General features: G+C 46.9%; 1 protein-coding gene across 6 annotated transcripts in view; it reads left to right on the top strand.

The window, feature by feature from the left end:
- LOC142489105 (apoptosis-inducing factor 3-like) overlaps positions 1–27,357 on the top strand; it is a 126,285-nt gene that overhangs the window by 33,557 nt on the left and 65,371 nt on the right. For 5 of the 6 annotated variants that reach the window (XM_075589311.1, XM_075589313.1, XM_075589310.1 and 2 more), the window contains 4 exons: positions 3,010–3,119; positions 14,060–14,104; positions 14,243–14,324; positions 24,855–24,967. In XM_075589311.1, the coding sequence (XP_075445426.1) occupies positions 3,010–3,119; positions 14,060–14,104; positions 14,243–14,324; positions 24,855–24,967 (350 nt within the window). The remainder of the gene's footprint in view (positions 1–3,009; positions 3,120–14,059; positions 14,105–14,242; positions 14,325–24,854; positions 24,968–27,357) is intronic. The other variant, XM_075589315.1, reaches the window with a different exon arrangement.

The raw sequence follows: 27,357 nt of genomic DNA, 5'->3' as shown, positions 1-27,357 counted from the left end.
ATAAGTGCTTCAGACATAAAAGTAACATTAAGGAAGAGGAGTCCCTGCTCCGAGGAGCTTACAGTCTAATTGGTAGATAGGAAGAACGTACAGAGACAGTAGGAGGGAGTTCTGGTAAGTGCGTCTGCAGAGGGAAGCATTCCTTCCTTTCATTCTTGTTTTCTTTTAGTGCTACCTTAGCGCCAGGCATTTACTGCTAGGTTGTAATTGGAAAATATGCTAATGAATGTTGTACTCATCGCATACCGGTGAAAACCCCCTTGTTTAATCCTTGCACAATTACATATTTCATGTTTTGCAATGTAAGGCCCTCATCCTCCCTACAGAATGGAGCAGCAAATAAAATAAACACTTGTGAGCACATTCACGTGTCTCAGACAGGTCTGCAACCCTGCCTTTCCCCATTATCTCTTAGCATACAGTGCTTACACTGCAGCCAGGGATTCTGGGTAATGGCCTGCTAATGAGCTCTCATAGTGAGTCACTTTTATTTGCTTCTCGTCCATTTTAACATGGACAACCCCTATAAATGTTTTCCTGCCGTACAGAATGGAGATAGTTACATTTGCTATACAGATGTAACAGACTTTATTCTACCTACTGATAACGCAGAACATCACAGAATACTTGGGAGACCATATTTTTCCCGGGACAAACCAGAACAAATGTCGCGCATGCGCAAACGAAGATAAAAAGGCTGATATGAGTAACCTACAGATGTGCTCCACCTGAGCTCGGACATTATATTTCAGCCGAGTATTGAAACTTTCTGTTTTTTGAGCGATATGTATAGCAGTCCATTGCGAATGTATTGGGCCCCATAGAAGATAAAACAATGACTGGTAATACAATACTATCATTCAGTTATCCATGTATCAAAACAGAATTAGGTGAGCACACATCAGTTGAGCAGCAAGGCATGTGCTGGCCTTGTATTGTGTTTGGCCGCGCAAGCGCGACCAGCACTTCCCTACTGCGCATGCGCAACTGGCTCTTTCCTACCGCGCATGCGCGATTGGTACTTGCCAGCTGCTCGTGCGCATGTGCAATAGGCAAGCTCCGATTGTGCATGCGTAGTAGCCAAGTGCCAGCCGCGCTTGTGCAGCAGCAAAAATATGCATTGTTCACGCTAGAGAGCGGGTCCCTCCCAAAATTGCTGACAATTTATTAGTGAAATTCTACATTTTGAGCCTAAGTCTAATAACAAAGGAGTCATCTAGTTGCATCTTTTGATCCAAAAATGATTAAGCCCTGTAAAGTTATACATGTATACCTGCTTTATACCTGCCACTGATAATGACCTAGGAAGCTGTGGATATGTATTTTCCCCCCTCTCTTAAATGACATTTTCTGCCGATGACCACTCACGTTTTAGTGACATCAGATCCAAAAAGAACGCACCCCGAGCTTCCATTTTTCGCTTTCATGTTTTGGTACATTTACGATTTGCAAGTGTGATCACAATGGGACTGTATAAATTGGTACTGAATACAGCTACATTTTACAATCGGAAAATGCAACCTGCAAAATGCAAAAAAAACACTACTCAGTGGCACTTCTTCCGTGTCTTAGTCCCCTCTATGTAGGGTGACCAAACGTCCCAGTTTTAGCCTGGAAAGTCCCGTTTTTTATCCACTTGTCCCGATTCCTGAGTTTTCTGGCCATTGTCCCGTTTTATTTTCTCTGCGCTGGGCGCGCATGCGCGATGTGCACTTGCCGAACGCACATGTACAAATCGCTGCATGCCGGCAAATGCTGATTGGTCAAGCGGCGACCGCACATACACGACCAGTAAACGCTCGGTGCTCGCGACAGTGCATGCGCGACATTTGTCCCGGTTTTTGCCGAGACAAATATGGTCACCCTACTTACGCTATTCTGTGAATATTCTTCCCAGTGCCGGACAGGAGTCCAGCTCTATTCAAATGATTGGGATTAAAATCTGCTCCAGCATGGGATACACCGCTTCATAATATACTGAATAGTGGCTTAAGTTGTCCATGTGTCAATGCAAAAAACCCTCAAAACACCTTCCTTTGATGCGCTACAGATTTTTTTTCTGCCTGGAACTTCTTCCGTTGTTTGATAAGAAGTATGTTTATCATATACATATATACATATATATACATATATACATATATTTATATACATATATACTTCATATACAGGACTGGGAGGTTTCTGACTGTCAGAGTGTTATCATGAATAAAAGGAAATACAATGAAGGACAGAGATGCAACATATCACCTCCCTAACTCCTCCTATTGCCCCTTTCCTAATGGCAAGATGACACATCCGACAACTTGCAAAAAGACCTTGCTACATTAGGGGGCTATTTTGTCAAAGTCGCCCTGCTGTAAAACAGGCATAATATGTCAGTTAGTATATTACCCGCTACAAAAAGTCCTATGATTTTTTAATTGGATTGTTTTCTTTTTTTTTAGAAACTGTTCTTATGTTTTGCACCTAGGACACCTTCATAAATAACTCTACATCTGAAACTCAGGGTGGCATTTGCTGTCGTACTGTTTGCCTTATAGTTGTATGTATTCTTTATTTATATAGCGCCCACAGCTGTACTTTGTGCTTTACAAAAGAGACAATACAGGGAATTATAGTACCATAAGTGCAACAAATAAAATCAGACAATAGGAAATGAAATCCCTGCCCAGGAGATCATACAATCTAAGTCTATCCTTCCTAATTGCCCTTCAAATATGACACAGATGACGTACATCTGATTAATGTATTGCTTGTGTAAAGCAAACAAGACTGAAAATAGATCAAGTATCCCCTGCTCCAACCTGTACAGTTTCCATCCTAACTGAAAACAGAGGAAAATAATTATTTCATTAACACACTTGTGGGATTTCTTTAACTGCACAAGCACTGTCTTTAGTCTGGATGCTCTGACCCCTAAGATATGTCGCACATTGGCGATCCTAACGTTGCACTTACTGTAGAAGATGACTTTCCCCTGGTGTTCCATTCTAACGTTCTGTATTGCAGGAGTCCTGGCAGGCGAGAGGGTGCGCTGCCCTTGGCATGGTGCCTGCTTCAATATTAAGACAGGGGACATCGAAGAATACCCAGGGTTGGACAGCCTGCCCTGCTTCAAGGTAACTAAAATCTATTATTGCCTCAACGGCAGCCCAGAGCCCGTAACAATTATTCCTTTAATCCAGTGATTCCCAACCAGGTGGGACTTACAAGAAGGACTCGGCGTCACAAGAGTGAGATAGGTGCTGGGAGATACAGAAAGGGGCATAGGGAGGACAGTGAGTGACAGTGTCAGAAATGGTGACTGATAAATAAATTGTCATATTTCCTACATCACATATTACTTACTCTTTGAAAATGCAATTTTAAAGGATCCCGGTACCCCCAAATGTGGACAGTAGATAAATACTCACATACAAAAATACTACAAAAATGGCGGTGATGTCAAATAAGTTATATCTTCAAAGATGGTTGCATAATTATTATTTTCCTGGTGTTAACTCTCTGTCTGATCTTGGTGGTATATCTTCTCTCCCGGTGTTAACCTTGTCTCTCTCTTTCTTGTGTAATCCTACTCTTCCAACTAGCTAAACCTATCAGTATTTATCCAGAGAATATCCCTTAGTCAGCTCTTCCTTCTTCCAATACTATGACCAAATAAGGTATCTACATGTGTCCTATAGCTTAAAACTGATATCTGATAAGGGACTGTCCATCCTCCATGCAAGGGAATACATTTATATTACATAAATGATTAGCTCAGCGTATCATCAGTTATCAATAGCAACTGTCTGCCGATTGTAACTCAAATGTCACCCGCAGGACCCTTCCCCAGACATCTCAAGACAGCTGTGACCCATTATAACTTTTAATCCTATCCTAATGTAACAGTGAATCTACAGAGAAGATTAATTTACTATTAGAATAATTCAAGTATGCGACATAGTCTGTATTACGGAAGATTCGTTGCAAATCAGAAGAATATCATGTGCGTGGCGTTTATTTTCATATTCCGGATTTAAACCTAATTACAATATAATAATGTAACTGAACTGGAATACTTACAAAAATCCTATCACAAAGTTTTGTCCATGTTTATACCAGTGATGGACAGGTTTCCGTGCCAAAGCGAGAGAGAGAGAGCCCCACTAAGTTTCAAATACTAAATATATCTTAAATGAAACTGTTAATAAATGTTAATAAATATAAGTGGGACTGAGATTACAGAAAAGTAAATTGCACCAGTGGCAAAGGATTGGGCACTTTGCAGTAAGTGTGGAGTGAATGCCCGCCTACTGCTCTAGGAGACTGTGATGGCAGATACAGTAAATATGTTTAAGAATAGATTGAGGCCTATATCTACTAAGTGGGGCTGTAAAGGGTCTGCCACCAGAAGGTTTCATATGGAATAGCACTGCTTCGTGAATATGGCCCTGAAGGTTAAAACATAGGCAGATGTAGGGAGAGATCTGATTTCTGTTTACCTGATTAACGAAGGATTATTTTGTCCCTTGTGAGATTAATTGGCAAGTATTGCAATAGGGTTTTTGTTTTCCTTTCTAATGAATCAACATGAATGTATGTACACTGATTTCACCCAGGCAGAATTTACCAAAGCTTACTTCATGGATATGCGTCTTTTTATTTTCATCCTTTGTATGACTAAGGCAGTTGTTTTCAAAAGATTTTTTGGTTAAGGAACACTATAATTATATTGTTAAATTCTGCAGAACCCCAACCCTCTCTAATAGCGCGTCTGAGATCAGATGTATTGTAAGGAACCCCAACCCTCTCTAATAGCGCGTCTGAGATCAGATGTATTGTAAGGAACCCCAACTCTTTACTAGCGTGTCTGAGATCAGATGCATTGTAAGGAACCCCAGCCCTCTCTAATAGCGCGTCTGAGATCAGATACATTGTAAGGAACCCCAACCCTCTCTAGTAGCGTGTCTGAGATCAGACGCATTGTAAGGAACCCCCAACCGTTTCTAATAGCACGTCTGAGATCAGATGCATTGTAAGGAACCCCCAACCCTTTCTAATAGCGCGCCTGTGATCAGATGCATTGTAAGGAACCCCCAACCCTCTCTAAAAGTGTGTCTGAGATCAGATGCATTGTAAGGAACCCCAACCCTCTCTAATAGCGCATCTGAGATCAGATGCATTGTAAGGAACCCCAACCCTCTCTAATTGCGCGCCTGAGATCAGATGCATTGTAAGGAACCCCAACCCTCTCTAATAGCGGGCTTGATATCAGATGCATTGTAAGGAACCATGTAGGCGGACGCTCACAGAGGTATGCAAGGGAGTCTGGTTATAGTGAAATTAAATAAGGCTTTTATTGCGCCTGTTTCCTTAACATCAGGAAACCATCCAAACAAGGGGTAAACAAAGCTTCTCTTCCCTTGGGAGTATTTCTAGTGAAATACTATGCAATCCACCACTCCCTTTATATAAGCATGCCTCCCAGCCCCAAACATATAGCATGAAATGAACAGATATAAAAAAGTCTTATAAATGAAAGTCTTATCTGTTCCTTGTGGTTTGGAGGGAAAATCTTCTCTGTTCCTGGTTGCTACCTTTTCTTCAGGATTTGTCAGCATTCAGGTTTAGAAGTTTCCTCTGTGTCTTGCAAGCAGCCTCTTCTGGTACAGTAGACTCAAGACGTCTGTCCCCATGTCAGTCTCACAAGTTGTGAGAGTAAGGGACAATCTCTGCTTTGTCTCCAAGTTCAGCTCAGGTGTGAGCCAAGGAGTCTCACTTTCTGTCTCAAAAGACAGGCTTTTCTAAGCAATCTAATCAGGCAGGTGGTGTTTGTTAATTGACTACCAGCAGTTAACCACCACACTGCTGGATTAGAGGCACATTACCTGAACAGGGATAACTCCCCTGTTATATACCTCCCCTGTTTGTGGGAAGCTCGGTCTTGCCACGGCCAAAGCCCATCCTTCCACTCTCATTCTAGATATCTCAGTGACTTGAATGAGAGTGGATGGAGGAAGAGAACCCTCAGTCCCGCTGGGATTGGAGCCCTTTCTCCAGTTTATTCGCGTCTCCTCCCGAAGGTGCTTGAAATCAGCACTCAGTCGCTCGAGGAGGACTTTTTCTAAGTATAGTCTTTTTGCTATGTGTGCGGTCATGAGATTTCCCTCGCGTCGGGTGCTCGTCTTATTGTAGGCAGACTGTATGGCAGTATTTGCAGAGCATTTAAAAACAGCCCTTTGAGTTTTCTGCTCTTGAAGCTATCTCTCTGCCCTTTTCCCACTCAATGGGGTTGCTAGTTCAGCCTCTTTGGGATTAAGTTGTAATTCCACCCCCACTTCCAGAGAATGTCCCATCTTTTCAGCTTCATCAGCTAAGGATTCCTCTGGTTTTGATTCAGCACGTGTACCTTCTTTTATTGCCTATTGGGTGGCTGAAGGTTTTGCTAGTGCTTGTTTAGGTGGTTCACATTTTGCAACCTTGTCTTTCAGACGAGCAGTATTCCCAGCTCTCACTGTACCCTTGTCTTCATGGGTTTTTGTGGCTGTGGGATACTGACGCTTAGTCAGGGTCAATACTTGTCCTTGTAGAACTGTCATCTCATCCGCGAGAGATCCCTGTTTTTTGAGTGCGGCTTGCGAGTCTCTTCTCAGGGAATTTATCTGCATGCTTTGCTTTCTCTGAGCTTGCTTCCACATTTTTATTGCATTGTGAAGCACTATGAACTTCTTTGCTTGGGCCACAGTTACTTGTTTCAGTTTCTGGACCTTCTTGTGCTCCCTTTTGTGCCGCGTCACCTGGGTTCTAAGCTTGGCATTTAGCGTTGCTTTGGTGACGCTCAGGGTAGCCTTCAGTTTCTCATGCTGCTTTGCGGGGACATACTGGGTAATCAGTCATTCCTGCAGCACTTGAATTTCTTTAACAGCCTGCAGATTGTCTTCCTGCAGAGTTCGCTGCTTCTCCTCGGCCTTCTCGAGGTGCGTACGCAGACCTTGCAGTTGGTTCTGCAGTCGGTACTCTGCTTCAAACTTCTCACCTTCCAAAAGTCTATTTATTTCTTTAAGCTCGTGCAGCTTTTCATTTTTTTCCTTGACGTCGTTTGTCAAATTAAAATTTTCTTCTTTGAGTTTTAAGTTTTTTCTTTGTAATCTTAAATGTTCTCCTTTTTCAGTCTCTGTACTATTCAGGGCCTCCTTGCAGTCCTCCTTCCATTTACGCACATCTGCTTTGAGAATGACAGTCTCCTGGCGTGAGACTTCCTTCTCTAGGTTGAGGGTCTGAAGCTCCTTCTGGGAGACTTGGAGATCTGTATTAAGATTGACAATCGTTTCTTTAGAAATGTTCAGCTCCTCAGTGAGACTGTGTAGTTCCTTTCTGGAAACTTCCAGGTCTGTGCGGCAGCTGTTGGTCTCATGATGTGAGGCATCCAGTGCTCTGCGGAGTGTCTGAACCTCTTTCTGAGATACGTCCACCTCTGTCTGGACACTGTTGACCTCCTGTTGTGAGGCATTCAGCTCTATGCGAATAGTGTGAACCTCTTGCTGGAAGACTGTCATCTGCTTCAGTGCCTCCTTATACTTCCGCTTTGGCGTAGCCATCATTTTATCAGATTGGCTCTGCTTTTCATCCATGGCGGAAATAGTAGCATTTGCAGTATCTAGCTCAGTCTTGAGATCGTCCAATTCTGTCCTGGCTGCAGAGTACATTGCGAGCACCGTCTTCTGTAACTTAGCATTATCTTTCAGTAGCTCCGCGTAATCATCTTTCTTTTGTTTCAATTGTTCACGGAGTATATCACAGACACGCCTGGCATTTTTCAGGGCATCCTCAGGGCTGGTCAAGGGATCGACACTCACTGGTTCCGGCTCCGCTTCACTGGGATGGTTGGTTGAGGGTTCCTCACTGTTGGCACTCTGCTTCCAGATATGGATAATAGCTCATTTGCTCATTCGAAATCAAACATTAGCCATCCAGCATAAATAAAGTAAATAAAACGTTCTACTTACCCCTGCCATCATGAAGGGCGTCCTCATCAGCATACTGCAGGTCCATGCCCTCCGTGGGAAGCAAGCCATGCCCTCCGTGGGCAGCAAGAGTACATGAAAAAATACAATCTAATGGCCCCTAACTCCTTAATCACCATAGCGATTAATAACTGCTATAGTAATTAACGGGTTAACCCCTGTCCCCTGCTACCCACCCGGGAGGCCTAACCACCCACAGTGGCACAGTGGTATATCATACCCATATAATATGGGCATGATAAGCCACTATAGAACTCAATGGTCAACCTAATAAAAACCATTAAGGCCAATAATAAAAGAAATACACAAGCACCTAAACACCCCAACAATAAAATAATTAAAAAGCCTAATAGTACACACGAATAACATTTATCTATCACCAAAACAGCAAAAGAATAACAATGATGTTATTCCAAAACATAAGTATAAAATTAAATAAACACCTCTCCAACCAATTAAATAAATAAAAGCACTAGCCAACAGATCAATTAAATAAATAAAAGCACTAGCCAACAAAACAATAAATTAAACAAATTAGTTTAAAGAATGTGACATCATATCTTAAAGTGATGTCATCCTTTTTAACTAATTTAACATATCACATGGTATAGGAACCAATGGGATGGTCTTCAATCCCATTGGCTCTAATTCCATGTGATATGAGACATGTGGTTTTAAGGATGTGACGTACCTCTCTTGGAGATGACGTCACATCCTTAAAAAAAAAAGAGAGACGGGCACATGGTACAGCGTCCAATCGGATTGGAGCTGTATCATCTGACCCTAAAATGTGACTTTTTTTCAGGTTTTATTATTGTATTTATTTATTTGGATGTTTTTCATTGCCCATTGACTGCCAATGTATTAATCTGTGCCCCTTTAGGGTACAGATAAATACACTGCTAGGCAATGCTTTTTTTTGGCAAATGCTTGTTTTGTATTGATTGGTATTTTTTCTATTTCTGTTTATTGTTTTGAAAAAATTGTTTTGAATTTGGATGGTTTGTTTTTAGTACATTTTAGGATTGGTTAGCATTTTAAATTAATTAATTGTTTTGTTGGCTAGTGCTTTTATTTATTTATTTGATTGGTTGGCTATGGTTTTATTTCTTGAATAGTTTGCTTGGATGGGTGTTTATTTAATTGTATTGTTATGTTTTGGAATAACATAATTTTAATTATTTTGGTGATAGATACATTTTACTGATGTGTACTATTAGGCTATTTAGTACTTTTATTGTTGGGGTGTTAGGTGCTTGTGTATTTATTTAATTCTTGTGTATTTTTGGACTTAATGATTTGTATTAGGTTGACCATTGAGTGCTATAGTGGCTTATCATGTCCATATTATATGGGTATGATCAGTGGTCAACAAACCACCAAAAAATCTACTCGCCACACAAAAAAATCTACTCGCCACCTAGTACCAAATGTGTGCTGCTTGGGCCAATAGGAGCTCGCCACGATGTTAAATCCACTCGCCCGGGGCGAGCAAATGTATAGGTTTGTCGAACACTGGGTATGATATACCACTGTGCCAATCAATGGGTAGAGGGTGGGTGTAGTGGCCCTTGGGTGGGTAGCGAAGGAGGGTGGGTTAACCCCTTAATTACTATAACGGTTATTAATCGCTACGGTGATTAAGGGTTTAGGGGCCATTAGATTGTATTTCTTCATGAACTCTTGCTGGTAACGGAGGACATGGACCTGCATTATGCTGACGAGGACGCCCTTCATGATGGCAGAGGTAATTAGAAAGTTTTATTTGCTTTATTAATGCTGGCTGACAAATGTTTGATTTTATAATGGGTCAATTTAGCAATCACTACAGATGCCTGCGGAACATGTGCACAAGGCAAACAATGCATGCAAAAGCACAATATTACTCTGACAATCTCCTCCAGAATACATCAAACCCAGCTAACTTCTGGAAGGTTATCAACAACATATTCCAGCCTTCTAACCATCTACAGCCAAGTAATATCACTAAGGGGATATTACTCTGATAAACCCACTGACATTGCAAATGCATTCAATGATTACTTTGTGGGGTGTGCTACTAACTTATTAGCGAAACGCAACCCAAACCACAAACCTGAATCTCATCCTGGGAGTACCCATATAGCCCCACCCCCTCCCAACACTGCCCACAATTTTAAATTTGGCCCAGTATCCGAAGAGATTACACAAGCGCTCCTCAAATTAAAACTAAGCAGCCAATGTGGACCTGACCTACTACAATCTAGGTTCCTAAGACTCGGTGCCCCAGCAATTGCCAAACCAATTGCTTCCATAGTCAACTCTGTCCTGTCTGCAGGCCATATCCCTAAGACCTGGAAAACTGCCAGAGTTGTCTCAATCTTCAAAAGTGGGGACAAAAACACTGTCTCAAACTACAGGCCAATCTCCCTTCTCCCAATCCTATCCAAAGTCATGGAAAAATGTGTCCACACCCAATTAAGCGATTACTATAAGACAAATTTCCCTAGCCAATTCCAATCTGGCTTTCGCCCCAAACACTCTACCGTAACTACCCTGCTAAAGGTTTGCAATGAAATCCAGTGTGGAATGGAACGGGGACAACTCACTGGTGCAGTATTCCTAGATTTTGCAAAGGCTTTTCATACTGTTGATCATGCTATCCTGCTTAACAAACTCCAGAGCTTTGGAATAGGGAAACATGCTTTAAACTGGTTTCAGTCCTACCTATCAGGTAGATCCCAACATATGTCCATCTCAGGCTCTAAATCCAAACCCCTGGATATCACCTGTGGTGTCCCACAAGGCTCTGTTCTGGGGCCCCTACTCTTCTCAGTGTTCATCAATGATCTTCCCACAGCTTGTAAGGACGCCTCAATACACATGTATGCAGATGACACAATCCTATATGCACACAGCCATAGCCTCCCTGACCTTCAACACATACTTCAGTCTGACTTTTTGAGACTCGAAAACTGGATTTCCCAAAACAAACTGTTTTTAAACACTGACAAGACTGTAACAATGGTATTTGGGACCAAGACTAAATTTGTAAAGCTTCCAGTGACTGAGCTCCTGATTAGAACCAACGCTAACACCACCCTAACCCCTGTCACTAGTTTTAAATACCTGGGCTTATGGTTTGACTCCCACTTAACATTCGGAATGCACATTGATACCCTGACATCCAAAGCCTATGCCAGGCCTGCACAACATGCGGCCCGCTGGCACTCACTGTGCGGCCCGTGGCGGCGGTTTCCCCCTCCTCCCTCAACCGAGTCTGCTCTCCCTCCCCCGGGTCCGCTCTCCCTCCCCCGAGTCCGCTCTCTCCCCCGCCGCCGAGCCGGAGCCGAGCCCAGCACAGCCCGCTCTCAAGACTGCACGCTCTAGCAGTGCGGCACTTCTGGTGCCCGCAGCTTGCGAGTGCGCGCAGTCCTGCCTGCTCTCTGCCATAATCTGAGGTGCAGGGGGGTGAGGGGAGATGCAGGGGGTAATGTGAGGTGAGGAGGTGCAGGGGAATATGTGAGGTGCAGGGGGATATGTGAGGTGCAGGGGGGTGAGGGGAGGTGCAGGGGGGTGATGTGCAGGGAGGATGATGTGCAGGGGGTGAGGGGAGGTGCAGGGGGTGGTGATGTGCAGGGGGGGTGATGTGCAGGGGGGGGGTGATGTGCAGGGGGGGTGATGTGAGGTGCAGGAGGAGTGATGTGAGGTGCAGGGGAGTGATGTGAGGTGCAGGGGAGTGATGTGAGGTGCAGGGGGGGTGGAATGCGTGTGGTCTGCGGGGGGTATTGTGTGTGATGTGGAGGGTGAGTATTGTGTGTGATGTGGAGGGTGAGTATTGTGTGTGATGTGGAGGGTGAGTATTGTGTGTGATGTGGAGGGTGAGTATTGTGGGTGATGTGGAGGGTGAGTATTGTGTATGGGTGAGGGGGAGAGATGGGGTTGTGAGAGATGGGGAGTCACAAACGTTGATGATGAGGGGTGCAGGGGGAGATATATGAAGATGATGAGGGGTGCTGGGGGGGATATGAGGATGAGGGGTGCTGGGGGAGATATGAGGAGGTTGATGAGGGGTGCTGGGGAGATATATATCAGGATGAGGGTTGCTGGGGCAGATATGAGGATGATGAGGGGTGCTGGGAGAGATTGAGGGGTGCTGGAGATATGAGGATGATGATGAGGTGCTGGGGGAGAAATGATGATGATGATGATGATGATGATGATGATTTTACCCGTGCAGCCCGAATCTGTATTCCTTGGAGCAGTTCGGACCTTCTCACTTGACAAGTTGTGCAGGCCTGACCTATGCCAAACTAGGTGTATTTTACAGGAACAAATCCTCCCTAAGCCTGCTGGTCAGAAAGCGTATTTATTTATTTATAAAATATTTTACCAGGAAGTAATACATTGAGAGTTACCTCTCATTTTCAAGTATTGCACAGCAGATGCTAATGCCAATTATCGACTATGGAGACATAGTATATGGCTCGGCACCCCAAACCCACCTTGGCAAACTTGACACCCTCTACAATTCAATTTGCCGTTTCGTTCTCCAATGCAACTACAACACACATCACTGCGAAATGCTCAAAGAACTAGATTGGTCATCACTCGAGTCTAGGCACAAAGTTCACCTTTCCTGTCTTGCCATCAAATACTTTCTGGGCAAGCTACCCACCTATCTGAACAAGCTCCTCACCCCTACCACATACAGCACTTATCATCTGAGATCTGACTCCAAAAGACTGTTCATGGTCCCAAGGCTCAACAAAGAATCCGGCCGCTCCTCCTTCTCTTACCGTGCACCCCAAAACTGGAACAACCTACCGGAGATTCTCATATCCACCACCAGCTTAAGTTCTTTCAAAACTAAAGCTGTCTAACATTTTAATCTGGTCTGTAACTGTTACATAGGCCTATAATATACATCTTCCCTAACTGTGCATGCAATGTATTGTATATAATGTATACCCTGTTCATTTATGTAACTGTATTTGTAACCATGTATTATTTGTCATATTAACTATGCCCAGGACATACTTGAAAACGAGAGGTAACTCTCACTGTATTACTTCCTGGTAAAACATTTTATAAATAAATAAATAAATAAAATTATCCATATCTGGATAATAGTTATTTTGCCCATTAATGTAATGTATGTGGGGGTTGTTGGGGGTAGAGGAGGTGGGTAGTAGGGTTGTTGTGTTTATTTTTGTTTCTTTGGGATAAGGGGATTGGGTTAAGGGGGTAGTAGCCCCAAGGGTGGGTGTTTAGGACTTCTGGAGGTAGCGGGACTGGTTAACCCATTCATTACCATTGCAGTTCCCACCGCTATGGTAGTGAAGGAGTTAACTCGTCCCACAACCTTCCAGGCAGGCCTAAGCACCCACCTTGGGACAACTACCCCCTTCATCCACCCCCTCAGCCCCAAGAAACTGGCTATTGAGGTTTAACCCCTTCAATGCCTTAGCGGCTAGTCGCTAAGGTAATGAAGCTGTTTTAATATAAATTTGAATACTAGTGTAGAAAAGCAGGGATCTCTGGAGCAGAACCGCGTTGATTTGAGGTCTGGGGTCCTCCTGCTTCCGAGATACAAATCTTGCGATTGCTGGCGAGATTTGCGCAGGGAATGGCGGCTCTCTCTACAGCTGGAACAAATCGTTGGATAAGCTCTTCTGAGAGAGGCGATCGTCACGTCGCCGGCTACACGGCCATTTTGGGAATTTTGCTAACACAGGTAATCAAGTCTTTCTGAATACCGTGATAGCAACACTCAAACAACTGTTGGCATAAACGGCCCAGCGATTATTTTTATGAAGGCTTATATAATTGGCACCTTAAACTCTATTACATTTGTTCAATGAAGCCAGTTAAATTGTTCAGTTTACACATTTTATTTTTCACAAACTGAAAGGGATTGCACCTTTAACCCCTCGGGTGTCAGAGGGGCCATCATTGCAATGCGATGACGTCCCTTTGGCTACAGAGGATAAGCAGTATGCGGCACTAACCCTTCACAATGAACAGCATGGCTTTTATTTGTTTTACCAGCATCTCTTCTTTTCTGCTTACAGGTGACTGTGCAGAATGGCAAAGTGTGTATTGTCGCCAGTAAAAAGGTATGCTCAACTCTCATACCTCCTTCCCAAGCCTGGGGGTAGAGGAGGGTGGGGGGTGGGACAGAAAAGCATGGAGGACTTGAAATTGTATTAGTCCATTGAACCAGGTAACAGCCCCACCACTGTCTTTTATTTCAGGCACTGGAGAGCGTCAAAAGGGTTAAAAGCATGAGCAGCCGCTGTGCTGCAGACAGGAGTACAGTAGCTATCATCGGAACAGGTAAGGAGGGTACTTTGGTATTCAGAATGTAACTAGAAAACATGGGAAGGATCAACTTCCATTTGATAACTGCATCACCTTGGGTAATTTTTTCCCCTTTATATTTGGAATTAGGATGTTTCCCAGATCACAACCCCGCCAGTCAATGTTTTTTTTCTTGTATGTTAAAATTTCTGTTCATATCCAAACGCTAAGGGGGTAATTTATCAAAGTCTTCCTACTGCTAAAAGAGTGTAAAAATCTGCACTAGTCTACATCTCTGTCGCCCCAAAGGCGGACAGCCTGTGGCGGCAGCTGAAGGGCAGCCAAAGGGTGCCAGCCATCTTCTGCCATACGCTGCTCAATTACGGGGTTGGGTTAAGTCTTCTAACACAACACATTGTGTTGTGCCTATCCTACCTCTTCTAACACAATGTTAACCTTGTCTGTAACTGTTACATAAGCCCATAATCATACATTATCTCTAACTGACAATGAAATGTCTGTAAATTGAATGTATTAGCACTGTTCATTTAATGCAACCATGATACGAAAAAATCCTATTGATAATGTGGGGGGGTTTCTTTTTGCGTAGAATATGTTTTGGATTGGACTGAGTGGTCTCCCGATAAGACCTTTTTTTGTTTCCCCCAATGGGAGTTATTACCTTCCTGCACTTCGTCCATCCAAAGAAGAAAAAAATGGCCCCAACAGAAGGGTGCTGACGAGCCAATCATATCATTGGCACAAGGCTGCTTAGGATCATAACTGGAAAAGGGCAATACTCTCGTTAAAATATTACTCAAGTGTAACGGGTTCTCCCCCACCCACTCGCAGATAATACTGTGGAGGTGTAGGAACATGCAAGGTTACTCAGGTGTGGTGCTTTACCTGTTGGCTCACAGGAGGGCTGAGCTTCCGCCACTGGGAACCTGGGGTTCATACATCTCTAGGTGCAACGCCTCCACCTGGGAGGGATCCCAACGGAGTGGGAGGAGGCCCTCACAGGAAACAACCACACAAAGCGAACAAGTGTAAAACAGGACTGGCTTTACTGCATAACAAACCGCATCTACATACAGCAACACAACCTTCATGCGCCACGGCGGACGCTAACCACACTGGGCGTCACGGCGGACGCTACCACCTCTGGCGTCACGGCGGACGCTAATCACACTAGGCGTCACGGCGGACGCTACCACCTCTGGCGTCACGGCGGACGCTAATCGCACTAGGCGTCACGGCGGACGCTACCACCACTGGCGTCACGGCGGACGCTAACCTCCCACAGAGTGATCCCACCCCGTGTCCAGTAACCCCCACCCAAATGTCTTGCACCCCCAAAGTCAAATACCACTGTGCATGTGTATGTGTGACTGCGCAGCCACTATGTTTGGTGATAGGCCTGGTTGGTGCACGTGAGTTGCAGGTTACCTGCCCGGGCTCCAGCCACGGGTACCGCGATATCAATCCGCACGATCCGACATTGTCCTCCACACCGCGTGGGTTGAAAGTCCAGCGCGAACAATGTCTCTCCTAGTCTTAGGGTCTTTGGTGGTGTTCTGAGCCCAGAACCCACCTCGCAGGGCCGCACGGCGTCAACACTGTGTCCCTGACTACTTGACCAAATAATGGGGCAGTGTCCCTATCTAGGGCCTGTCCCTAAGCTCCACAAGCTATTATGTGACTCAGGACCTAACTGGGACCTTGGGGGCTGCTGGCCTATGCAGAGGGTCACTGACCCCTGCATCCACCTCTTACCCCTATCTAGTCCGGATCCTGAGTCCTGCGTGACTGCAAAACCCCGCGAAAAGTATCTCTCTGGGAGCAGGGGAGCCTGGCCTTCCGATTGGCTCCCTAGCGTCACGTGTCCCTGCCCCTGTGCACCCTGGGGGCTGTCCTTCCCGCCTTGCGTGTGCGCGAGCTGTTTGGGGGCCTCTCGCGCTAGCTGGCCTCCTGCGCATGCGCGAGCTGACTGTCAATGGCGGCGCCCTGCTCCGCTAGCCGCCGGGACCCTACCGACGCGATCGCGTCCCCGGCAACCGGCCCGATCGCGTCCCCGGCAACCGGCCCGCTCGCGTCCCCGGCAACCGGCCCGACCGCTTCCCTAGCAACCGGCCGCAACTACAACCACGCGCGGCAACGGGGAAGGAGGGGGTGAGTGCGCGAGGGGGGACCTGGCTACATCCTCCCCCTGGTGAAAAACCCCAACGACCTCGCTTGGGATAAATAACTCAAACCGTACAGAAATTATATAATGAAAATGCAGTAACTATACAGTATAACTTAACACAGGTAACTCTAAACGAGATTTCATAATTCGTTGAGCATCACAATCACAGACTGTATCTTACTCCGAGAACACTGCTGAGTCTCATAATGGGGTGCCCCCATTTGATCGTAGGTGACCCGAGTGGGAGGGTACCGGATTCGTTGGCTCCGACGGAGTTGCTCTTCTGCGACTCCCTCAGGGGAGTAGTACACATAGTCCTGAGGCTCGGCCTCTTCCCTTGAGGGGAGAATTGTCTCTGTACAGTCTCTGTTAGGCACAAAGCTTGGGCTCTGTGGATCCAAAGACTGGCCTGTTGGTGCCACCTTAGTAGGCATTGGCCTACAGGGCCCTTTACCCGTAGCTCCTTCGGGAGATGCCCCTTCTGCGGGATGGTCCCTTTGAGAGGGTCCTTCCATAGGGTCTTCCGGAGTTTCAGAGTGAGTCTCATTAGTTACAGTCTCTTGACCCACCTCTGACAGATCGAACTCACCGTTGAGCGGTGTGGCCTGTATTTCTTCTTCTTCGTCTCCCACTTGGGGGATAGGGAGAAGGTGATTACGATGCCAAACCTTTACCCGGCCGTCTGTGTCTTTGATGCGATAGACCGGGAGGCCGGGCATCTGTGACTCTACCTCGTATACGCCATCTCTCCACCGGTCCGCCAGTTTATGTTTTCCGGGAATTCCCAAATTACGAAGTAACACTGCATCCCCAGGACGTAACTCTCGATACTTGACTTTATTGTCATATCGTCTCTTGTTACCAGCATTCAGTTTGGCTGTAGACTTCTCAGCCTGTTGGTAAGCTTGTTGCAGACTGTCCTTTAGCCTTTGCACGTACTTGAAATGAGCGGTATTGGGTATCCCATCCGTTGATACTCGAAGACGCACATCTACTGGGAGTCTTGCCTCCCGCCCAAACATGAGGAAGTACGGTGAGAACCCAGTGGACTCATGGCGAGTACAGTTGTACGCGTGTACCAACGTTTCTACGTGACGACTCCATTCTGCTTTCTGCATTCCCTTCAGAGTTCCAAGCATGTCCAACAGGGTCCTGTTGAATCGTTCAGGCAAAGCATCCCCTTCGGGGTGGTACGGAGTCGTCCGGGATTTGGCGATGTTCAGCATTTTAAGTAATTCTCGGATCAGAGTACTCTCAAAATCTCGCCCTTGGTCGGAGTGAAATCGATTTGGAAGACCGTAATGAACGAAGAACTTTTCCCATAGAACTTTCGCGACCGTGATAGCCTTCTGGTCTTTTGTGGGGAAGGCCTGTGCATAGCGGGTGTAATGGTCCGTGATGACCAGCACATTACCGATTCCTCGACTATCCGGTTCGATACACAGGAAGTCCATACACACCAGGTCCATTGGACCAGAACTCTTAAGATGGGCCATGGGAGCTGCTCGGGTAGGCAACGTCTTGCGTTGAACGCACCGGGAACAACGGCGGCAGTGTTGTTCCACCGCTTCCCGCATCTTGGGCCAGAAAAACCGGTCTCGGACTAGTCCAAAAGTCTTCTCTACACCGAGATGCCCGTGTTCGTCGTGTAGAGACTTCAACACCATATATCTCAAGTTTTGGGGTAGAACTAGTTGTCGCCTATCAGGGTGGTTATGATATTGGACTACCCTATAGAGCAAACAATTATCTATCTCGAACTTGTCCACCTCACGCATGAGTAACGCGACCAGATCTCGGGGAGCACCCTTCAATAGAGCGGGGTTCTTTCGCTGAACGGCTTGTCGGATGATGCTGATTACTGGGTCTCTTAATTGATAGTCCACTAAGTCTTTCCATCTTATGACTTTGTCCTGGGTTATGTTCATCCCTGCGGGGTCGCAGTAGGCAGCAGGGATCGCCTGCGACTGGCACCCTAACGAATCGGCAACTCTTAGTTCAGAGAATGCGACCTGATCATTGATGACGGCCGCTATACTACACATTGCTCGCATCCCAGGTCCAGGGATCTCTTCCCATTCATCATCATCAGGGGTAGCACTCAATCCTGGTCGTCGTGATAGAGCATCGGCCCCAATGCTCAGAGGCCCTGGCTTGTACTTCATGGAGAATCGGTAGTTGCATAGTGTCGCCAGCCAACGATGTCCGGCTGCATCCAATTTGGCGGAAGTATTGATGTACGTGAGGGGATTGTTATCGGTCCTTACCTCAAACGTAACACCATAGAGGTAATCATGAAGTTTCTCCGTGATCGCCCATTTAAGAGCCAGGAACTCTAACTTGTGTACTGGATATTTCTGCTCACTGGGTGTCAGACTGCGGCTGACGTAGGCTACAGGCCGAAGACCTTCGGGGTGCTTCTGATGCAGGACAGCACCCAGTCCATTGAGACTGGCATCCACATGCAGGACATACGGTTGTTCTGGGTCAGCATATGCAAGCACTGGTGCTTCAGTCAGACTTTTCTTCAAGTTCAGGAAGGCCCGTTCACACTTAGGCGTCCACTTATCGCCAAACGGTTGACGGGCCGACGTGGCCTTTCTCCCAGTATCTTCAGGGTATATCTTCAGCAAATTGTTCAGGGGTTTAGCTCGACTAGAGTACCCTTCCACGAACCGACGGTAATACCCGCAGAAACCGAGGAAGGACCGCAGTTCTGTGACATTATCGGGACGCGGCCAGTTCACCACAGCTTCTACCTTGGCTGGATCAGTAGCAATCCCCTGGGCAGACACGATGTGTCCCACGTAGGTCACCGAGGTGTGACAAAACCTACACTTGTCGAGTGATAGCTTCAATCCTTCTTGGCCAAGACGATCTATCACCTTCAGCAGCCTCTCCTCGTGTTCTTCTAAGGTCTTCCCGAAGACAATGATGTCGTCCAGGTAAACCAGACACTCCCGAGGGTTCATGTCCCCTATTGTCCTTTCCATCAGCCGCTGGAAGGTAGCAGGGGCTCCACATATACCTTGGGGCATACGCGTAAACTGGTAGAAGCCCAGGGGACAGACGAAGGCAGTCTTTTCCTGATCCTCTTCACTCATGGGCACCTGGTAGTACCCAGATCGCAAATCGAGCACACTAAACCATCGGCTCCCGTTCAGAGCATTCAGGATCTCTTCAATACGAGGGAGATTGTATTGGTCAGGTACCGTACGATTATTCAGCGTTCGATAATCGACGCACAATCTTACAGATCCATTCTTCTTCCTTACTACCACTATGGGTGATGCATAAGGACTCCGCGACTCCGTCAGTATTCCAGCGGTCTTCATCTCCTCCAGGACATCCCTTACGTCATCCACATCCCTGGGGGCGATACGACGAGAACGTTCACGGAACGGAGTGGTATCACTCAGCCTAATAGTGTGTTGGGCGCTGCGGCTGCGGCCCACATCCATCTCACGGGTAGAAAATACTGTTCTTCTTTCCCTCAGCTTGGCCATCAGTCGACCCTTCCACTCAGTTGGCAGAGTCGAGTCTCCGAAGTTGAAGTCCAGGTCGACTAACTGTTCACCTATGGCAGCGGTGTTCACCTGGGGCGCTGTTTCTACCGGGCTGACGGGATATATACTGCCCAGACTTTGTCCTACATCGATGTCCATTGGAAATGGAGAGATGTTGTGAATATACACATGGGTTCGGAGAGGAATTCGGGTCGTCCACTCTCTTACTTCTGGTATTACCCTATATCCTCTCTGGATCTCTTCCTCAGGGTCACTTTCCAGAGAGAACAGATGATCGGTCTCTTCCCGATCCGGATAACAGCACCAGACGGCCAGGCGTTTCACTCCCCCTGGTGAAATGGTCGTCAGTCCGCGTTGACGATTGTAGAGATCCCCATGACGCTCCAAGGCATATACCCGATGGCACTCCTCTCGTAAGACGGGGTCTAGGAGCGAATCGGCCAGTGGCAGCTCGTTGGTCTCTTTCAAGTAAGCTCGGATTATAGCTTGCACTATGTCCGCATTGGTTCCCAAGATGATGGGGTATTTGCAATGGTCATGGGGCTCCGGGCATACCATGGCCGCTACCTGCATAGGGTGCTTCTTGCCGGTGTTCAGTTGGAGTATGTCCAGCTGGACCCTTGCAATCCCATCTATAGGGTAGTCTTCATTACTCAATCCCCTAACCTTCATATGTTCGGCTGGCCTCAGAGGGCAGTGTTGAAGGTGCTGGTCATAGAACTTGCGATATATTATGGTCACTTGTGACCCGGTGTCCAATAGGGCCGAGGCGTATATCCCTTCTATTACCACGGGCACGATGGCCGCGGGGCCCACTTGACTGCAAGCTTCACCGGGTGAGGCGTCCTCACTGGGGCCAGCGTCAGCAGGGGAATCCGTGGGTCCCTGAGGGGTGTTCACCTCAGGCCCGACGGTCTGGGCTCGGCATACCATCGATCGGGCTGTGCTTCTTCTGTCGGGAGGTTTTTCTTCCGGTTGGTCCTCCTTCTCCGGACAATAGTACGAGATGTGGCCCTTCTTCCCGCAGTTGTAGCAAGATACCTCACGGCGGTCCGGACGACCCTTATACGTGGATGAGGACCGCTCAGAACTACGACTTTCCCGAACAGACGACTTGGGGGTCGCTTCCTCCTCTGGTGTGGAAGGTTTCTTACTCTTTGGGGCCGAGGGGGCCACAGGGTCATTCTTGGGGGTAGTTTTGGGTTTCTTTGATTCATGGAAGTGGCGTTGCACTTCATGGTCTCTTATGTAATCCATTAGTTCCCCGTATTTAGGGGATACTGCCGCGACCGGGGCGGCCCGCATCATTATAGCTATGTTGTGGTCAGGCAACGACCCCTTGAGTAGCTGTTTGAACCGGTATCGGTCCGCTTCGGCCGCGGAAATGATATGCTTGTCCAGGAGGGTGCCCAGGGACAGCTGTAGGTCACAAACGAAGGCAGATAAATCTTGTCCTTCACGTTGTCGGAGGGCTTTGAATTGAGCCAGTAGCTCATCTTCATCGTCTTTTCTGGCAAAGCATTTAATTAGCATTTCCACTAGTTCCTGGGCAGTAACTTCTCCTTCCACGTTCCGGTGCGCCCGCACTAACCGAGCGGCGGGGCCTCGAAGGCACTCAACCAGTCTTTGTCTCTTGCTGGCTTCGGAACACGACCACTCCTCTATGATTTGAAGCGTATGGTCCCTCCATGCCTCGATCCCCTCTTCTCCCGTGGGCGTCGGCAGAATCCCAGAGAAGGCCTTGAGTTTCCGGTAGTTCTGTGCTTGCGTCGAAATGGTTACAGCTTCTACTAGTTGAGAGGCTATCGTGTTCATGTCAAGATTCCCACTAAGGGCCTGACTACTGCTCCCAGTTCCTATGCTAGGCATGGTTGGGGTCCCGCCAGACCATTGATCAGGGTTGGGTGGGATGAGCGGGCTCCTTGCCCAGCTGGCGGTACCTCCTAATCCGCTTGGGGTGAAAGAGACCCTAGGGGGGTCCACCCGGTGAGGCGTACTGGTCACTCGTTGGCTCGGGTGTAATCCAGTACTAGTGGACGCTTCTTCAGGAGATTGGGAGTCAGCGTAGATCATGCGGCAGTCCTCTGCGGAGGGCTCGGGTAGGTTTAATACATGGGGGGCCGTTTCTAAGCATATGTCACTCATGGTGAACAGGAGACAGGTGATCCCCCGGCCAGCAACATCCAGTTTATAGTCTATCACCCGGGCGGTGGCCAACCCCGGGCAACTCCTTACTTGAGTGCGCACTGTAGATAAGTCTGTATCCATTGCTACCCCGGTCACTGCAACCGCGCGTCTTGGGGATACTTGGTGCGCTATGGCCCAGGCATGGACATCCTGCGGTGATGGCACGGACATGATAAAAATATGAATCGGGCAATTTAGAAAAAAAATTGGAACAGGGCACCCCAGGACTTGATCTCAGCAGCGCCTCCAAATGTAACGGGTTCTCCCCCACCCACTCGCAGATAATACTGTGGAGGTGTAGGAACATGCAAGGTTACTCAGGTGTGGTGCTTTACCTGTTGGCTCACAGGAGGGCTGAGCTTCCGCCACTGGGAACCTGGGGTACATACATCTCATACATCTCTAGGTGCAACGCCTCCACCTGGGAGGGATCCCAACGGAGTGGGAGGAGGCCCTCACAGGAAACAACCACACAAAGCGAACAAGTGTAAAACAGGACTGGCTTTACTGCATAACAAACCGCATCTACATACAGCAACACAACCTTCATGCGCCACGGCGGACGCTAACCACACTGGGCGTCACGGCGGACGCTACCACCTCTGGCGTCACGGCGGACGCTAATCACACTAGGCGTCACGGCGGACGCTACCACCTCTGGCGTCACGGCGGACGCTAACCTCCCACAGAGTGATCCCACCCCGTGTCCAGTAACCCCCACCCAAATGTCTCGCACCCCCAAAGTCAAATACCACTGTGCATGTGTATGTGTGACTGCGCAGCCACTATGTTTGGTGATAGGCCTGGTTGGTGCACGTGAGTTGCAGGTTACCTGCCCGGGCTCCAGCCACGGGTACCGCGATATCAATCCGCACGATCCGACGTTGTCCTCCACACCGCGTGGGTTGAAAGTCCAGCGCGAACAATGTCTCTCCTAGTCTTAGGGTCTTTGGTGGTGTTCTGAGCCCAGAACCCACCTCGCAGGGCCGCACGGCGTCAACACTGTGTCCCTGACTACTTGACCAAATAATGGGGCAGTGTCCCTATCTAGGGCCTGTCCCTAAGCTCCACAAGCTATTATGTGACTCAGGACCTAACTGGGACCTTGGGGGCTGCTGGCCTATGCAGAGGGTCACTGACCCCTGCATCCACCTCTTACCCCTATCTAGTCCGGATCCTGAGTCCTGCGTGACTGCAAAACCCCGCGAAAAGTATCTCTCTGGGAGCAGGGGAGCCTGGCCTTCCGATTGGCTCCCTAGCGTCACGTGTCCCTGCCCCTGTGCACCCTGGGGGCTGTCCTTCCCGCCTTGCGTGTGCGTGAGCTGTTTGGGGGCCTCTTGCGCTAGCTGGCCTCCTGCGTATGCGCGAGCTGACTGTCAATGGCGGCGCCCTGCTCCGCTAGCCGCCGGGACCCTACTGACGCGATCGCGGCCTCGGCAACCGGCCTGATCGCGTCCCCGGCAACCGGCCCGCTCGCGTCCCCGGCAACCGGCCCGACCGCTTCCCTAGCAACCGGCCGCAACTACAACCACGCGCGGCAACGGGGAAGGAGGTGGTGAGTGCGCGAGGGGGGACCTTGCTACACAAGTATATTCTTCAAATATTTACATTTCTTCCGAGACGCTGAGGTCATACATCAGGATACATCCTGGTTTTAAACAGATGAGCAGGTGAAAAGATTTCTTCTTTAAAGCAGCACTCACATTCAATATATATTTTGACCAATACTTACAGCAAATAAAAGTACCACATTCACATGTCTCAGACATGTCCTCAAACCTGCCGTTCTCCATAATCAGTTGGTATACAATGCTTCCATTGCAGCTAGGGATTCTGGGTAATGACATGAAAATGAGCATTCAGAGTCACCTTTTGCTTCTAATCCATTTTAACATGGACAACCCATATAAGCTTATGCCTGGCATATTACACAGCTTTTCAGCACAGCCTGGGGTAAAGAAGTGCATAGCCTGTAAACCTACTCACAGACATCTTTTTCCACCTTTTGGGTCTCATCAGTGTGAGGCTGGTTAATGACCATGCAATGTGAAGCAGGTAATGGCCACAAACCAGGTACACAAAGTTATGGTGAGTAAAAAAGTGACAAACACCATCCACCGCACAGTGTACATAAAATAAAAAATACCACTTGTGAGCCCATTCACATCTCTCAGACAGCTCTGCAACCCTCAGTTTCCACATAATCACTCAGCGTACAATGCGTCCACTACAGCCAGGGATTCTGGGTAATGACATACCACTTGTGAGCACATTCGCATGTCTCGGACAGGTCTGCCACTGCCACACTGCGTTTCCCCATAATCACTCAGCGTACAATGCTCCCACTTCAAAGGCAGGTATACTTATATTTATACTTCTAATGGCATACTTATTTACTGTACATGGTACGGTGAAGGGCTCAGACTTACTAAACTGTCTTATTTCACAAGACAGCTCCCCACACAGGAAGACACTGCACCGTCTATTCACTTTAATGGAATCCCTTGCAAATCCCTGGTGTCTTTTTTTAATTTTATTTATTTTTTATAATCCATCCATGTTGCTGTTTACTCGGACTTTGTGTGTCTGGAGTCTAAAATGGCATGCAGGGCTCACAAATTGTTTCTGATCTTTGACCCTCTGGCTCCCCCTCTGTCGCTCTAGGACCAGCTGCCCTGGTTTGTGCAGAAACCCTTCGCCAGGAAGGTTACACGGGGAGGATTGTCATGGTGACCAGAGAGAAACACGTCCCTTATGACCGGACCAAGCTCAGCAAGGTTTGTAGCACAGTGATCATCTGATACTCTCTAAGGCTGAGGCCATAGGGCGTGCGGCACAAACAAATTCATTACCTTAACCAGTCCGGCCATACTGCGCGCCCGGAAGTGCAACGGCGCGTCACGTTGCCGTTTGAACCAATGAGGGCGATCCAGCCTAGTGATGTCATGGCCACCAACAGGCCAGGTATTGGGGATATCCCTGCTTCAGCACAGGTGGCTCTGTCATTCTGACTGAGCTTATGTTTGAGATACCTGTGCTGAAGCAGGGATATCCATAATACCTGGCCTGTTGGTGGCCCTTGAGGACTGGAGTTGTCCACTACTAATCTAAGTTTACGTCCGGTACAAGTTTACAATTTAACCACCAAAATCACTAAGTCACAAATCAGACACATGAAGAATAAATGTCGCCAAAAATAAAATGGGTGTGTATTGCGACAGATATAATGTCATTTCCCTAGGCAGTACAACTGTTGTAGTAGCAGGCTCAGTTTCTATCTGCTGCAAATACATTAGTTAGTGAAGTCCCTTCACCTGAATCGATAATGAGGCAATAGTAGCAGCACATTAAATAGAGGCCCTAGAGACCTATTAAATATGACTTGAAGGGCAGTGAGAACGTGTTCATTTAAATTCACTTGAATGGAAGTTTAATGCTTTTCTAACATGGTAACAGTGTTGACTATGCAACCTTACTGAATAGGTTAGTTAGTTGGTCGAATAAGAAATTAAAAAAACTGGACAGATGGCTTTTATTTTCCCCCCCAATCTTATATATATATATATACACTGTAATGGAAATATTACTCTATGCTCATTTGCATGTCTTCGACAGGTCTGCAACCCCGCCTTTCACCGTTATCACCCAGCATACAGTGCTTACACTCCATTTGCTATATGCTTTACGGTGGAGGGTTTTTGCCACTTTTTTTACCCGCCATAACCTAACTAATATATATATATATACCTATCTACCATTGCGAATTTCAGAAGTTCTACTGAAGCCTTCTGTTTATAAATACTGTATTTATCCTCAAACCTGATGTAGCGGATAAGGTTAATCATGATTTGTTTGGCACTTACAATACATGGGACTTTCGATTACAGAATATATAACATAAATTTGTGGTGCCCAATGTTAATTCCCGGTTTAAAAAAAAAAAAGGGAAAGTGAAACAATTTAACTCGGTATAAACTGGCAACTTGTGCCTGTTTTGCATTTGCTGACAGTTCCTGTATTTTGCACATGTCCATCGATGTTAGATTCAAATCCTCCCCTGCCGCTCATAAACTATTTTATCTTCAGCTTCCAGCTCCCTTCCTTCCTGCAGTGAGTGCTCTCTGCTGGGGAAACAAGGGATAGCTGGAAGGTCACTGAGCGAATAGAAGTGATGTACAGCAAGGGTGCGCAACTCCTGTCCTCAAGACCTGCCCCAAGAGGTCAGGTTTTTAGGATATCCCAGCTTCGGCACGGGTGGCTCAATGAGTCCCTGCTTCAGCACAGGTGGCTCAATCAGTCGAAGACTGAGCCTCTGATTGAGCCACCTGTGCTGAAGCTGGCATATCCTATAACCTGACCTGTTGGTTGACCTTGAGGACTGGAGTTGAGCCCCTTTGCTGCACAGTACCACAGTGAGGTGTGAGCTCCAAACTAGAGATAGCAAATGTGTCAAAATTGCTTTCGCCGGGTGCGTGCAAATATTTAGACAAAACAGGGTAATAAATTAGAGCAAAATTTTCATTAGCCGTGGCTTTTTTTTTCAAACTTTTGAATAATAAAATAAATACAAAAAAAAAATATGGTTTTCGCAATTTGAACCTTGGCAAAAAAAAAAGATGTGTCCATCTCTACTCCTAATCGGCGCTTACATCGTATATTCTGTGATAATCATGTACATGTGCAAAGATTTTGAGATGACACTATAACGCAACTAATAAAAATAGTAGAGAATGAGTTATACTGCTTGGGCATGCGTGTCTAAGTATATGTCGCTACTGTATGTTGGACGACCTCTTTAAAGCTGCAGACCAAGCAATATCCTATATGTGGTTTTTAATAAATCAGTTCTGTACTATGCGAAAAGACATTTTTTTTTAAACCACTCTAAATGACATTTTTAATGTATTATAATGTAACAAGCCTTTTTTGTTTCTATAAGCGACCAGATACAAAGTCACAGATACTGAGTGACCCTGTTTTGTCTAAATGACTCCTCTGCAGCCATTTAGTGAACCCCCGAGCCGAATTTTTGCCGTTCGATCTCAGAACGGATCGATCGCAATTTAGCTAATTACTTATCATTGTGTGGATTGTATTGATGCACGTGTTAAAGGGGGGGAAAGATACAATTTAAAGAAAACGGCAGCCCTGACTGCTGCTTTACAAC

This window comes from Ascaphus truei, chromosome 3 (assembly GCF_040206685.1).
Source record: "Ascaphus truei isolate aAscTru1 chromosome 3, aAscTru1.hap1, whole genome shotgun sequence".
Lineage (NCBI taxonomy): Eukaryota > Metazoa > Chordata > Amphibia > Anura > Ascaphidae > Ascaphus > Ascaphus truei.
The sequence above is the reverse complement of the archived record's forward strand: the minus strand, read 5'-3'. Positions and strand labels throughout refer to the sequence as shown.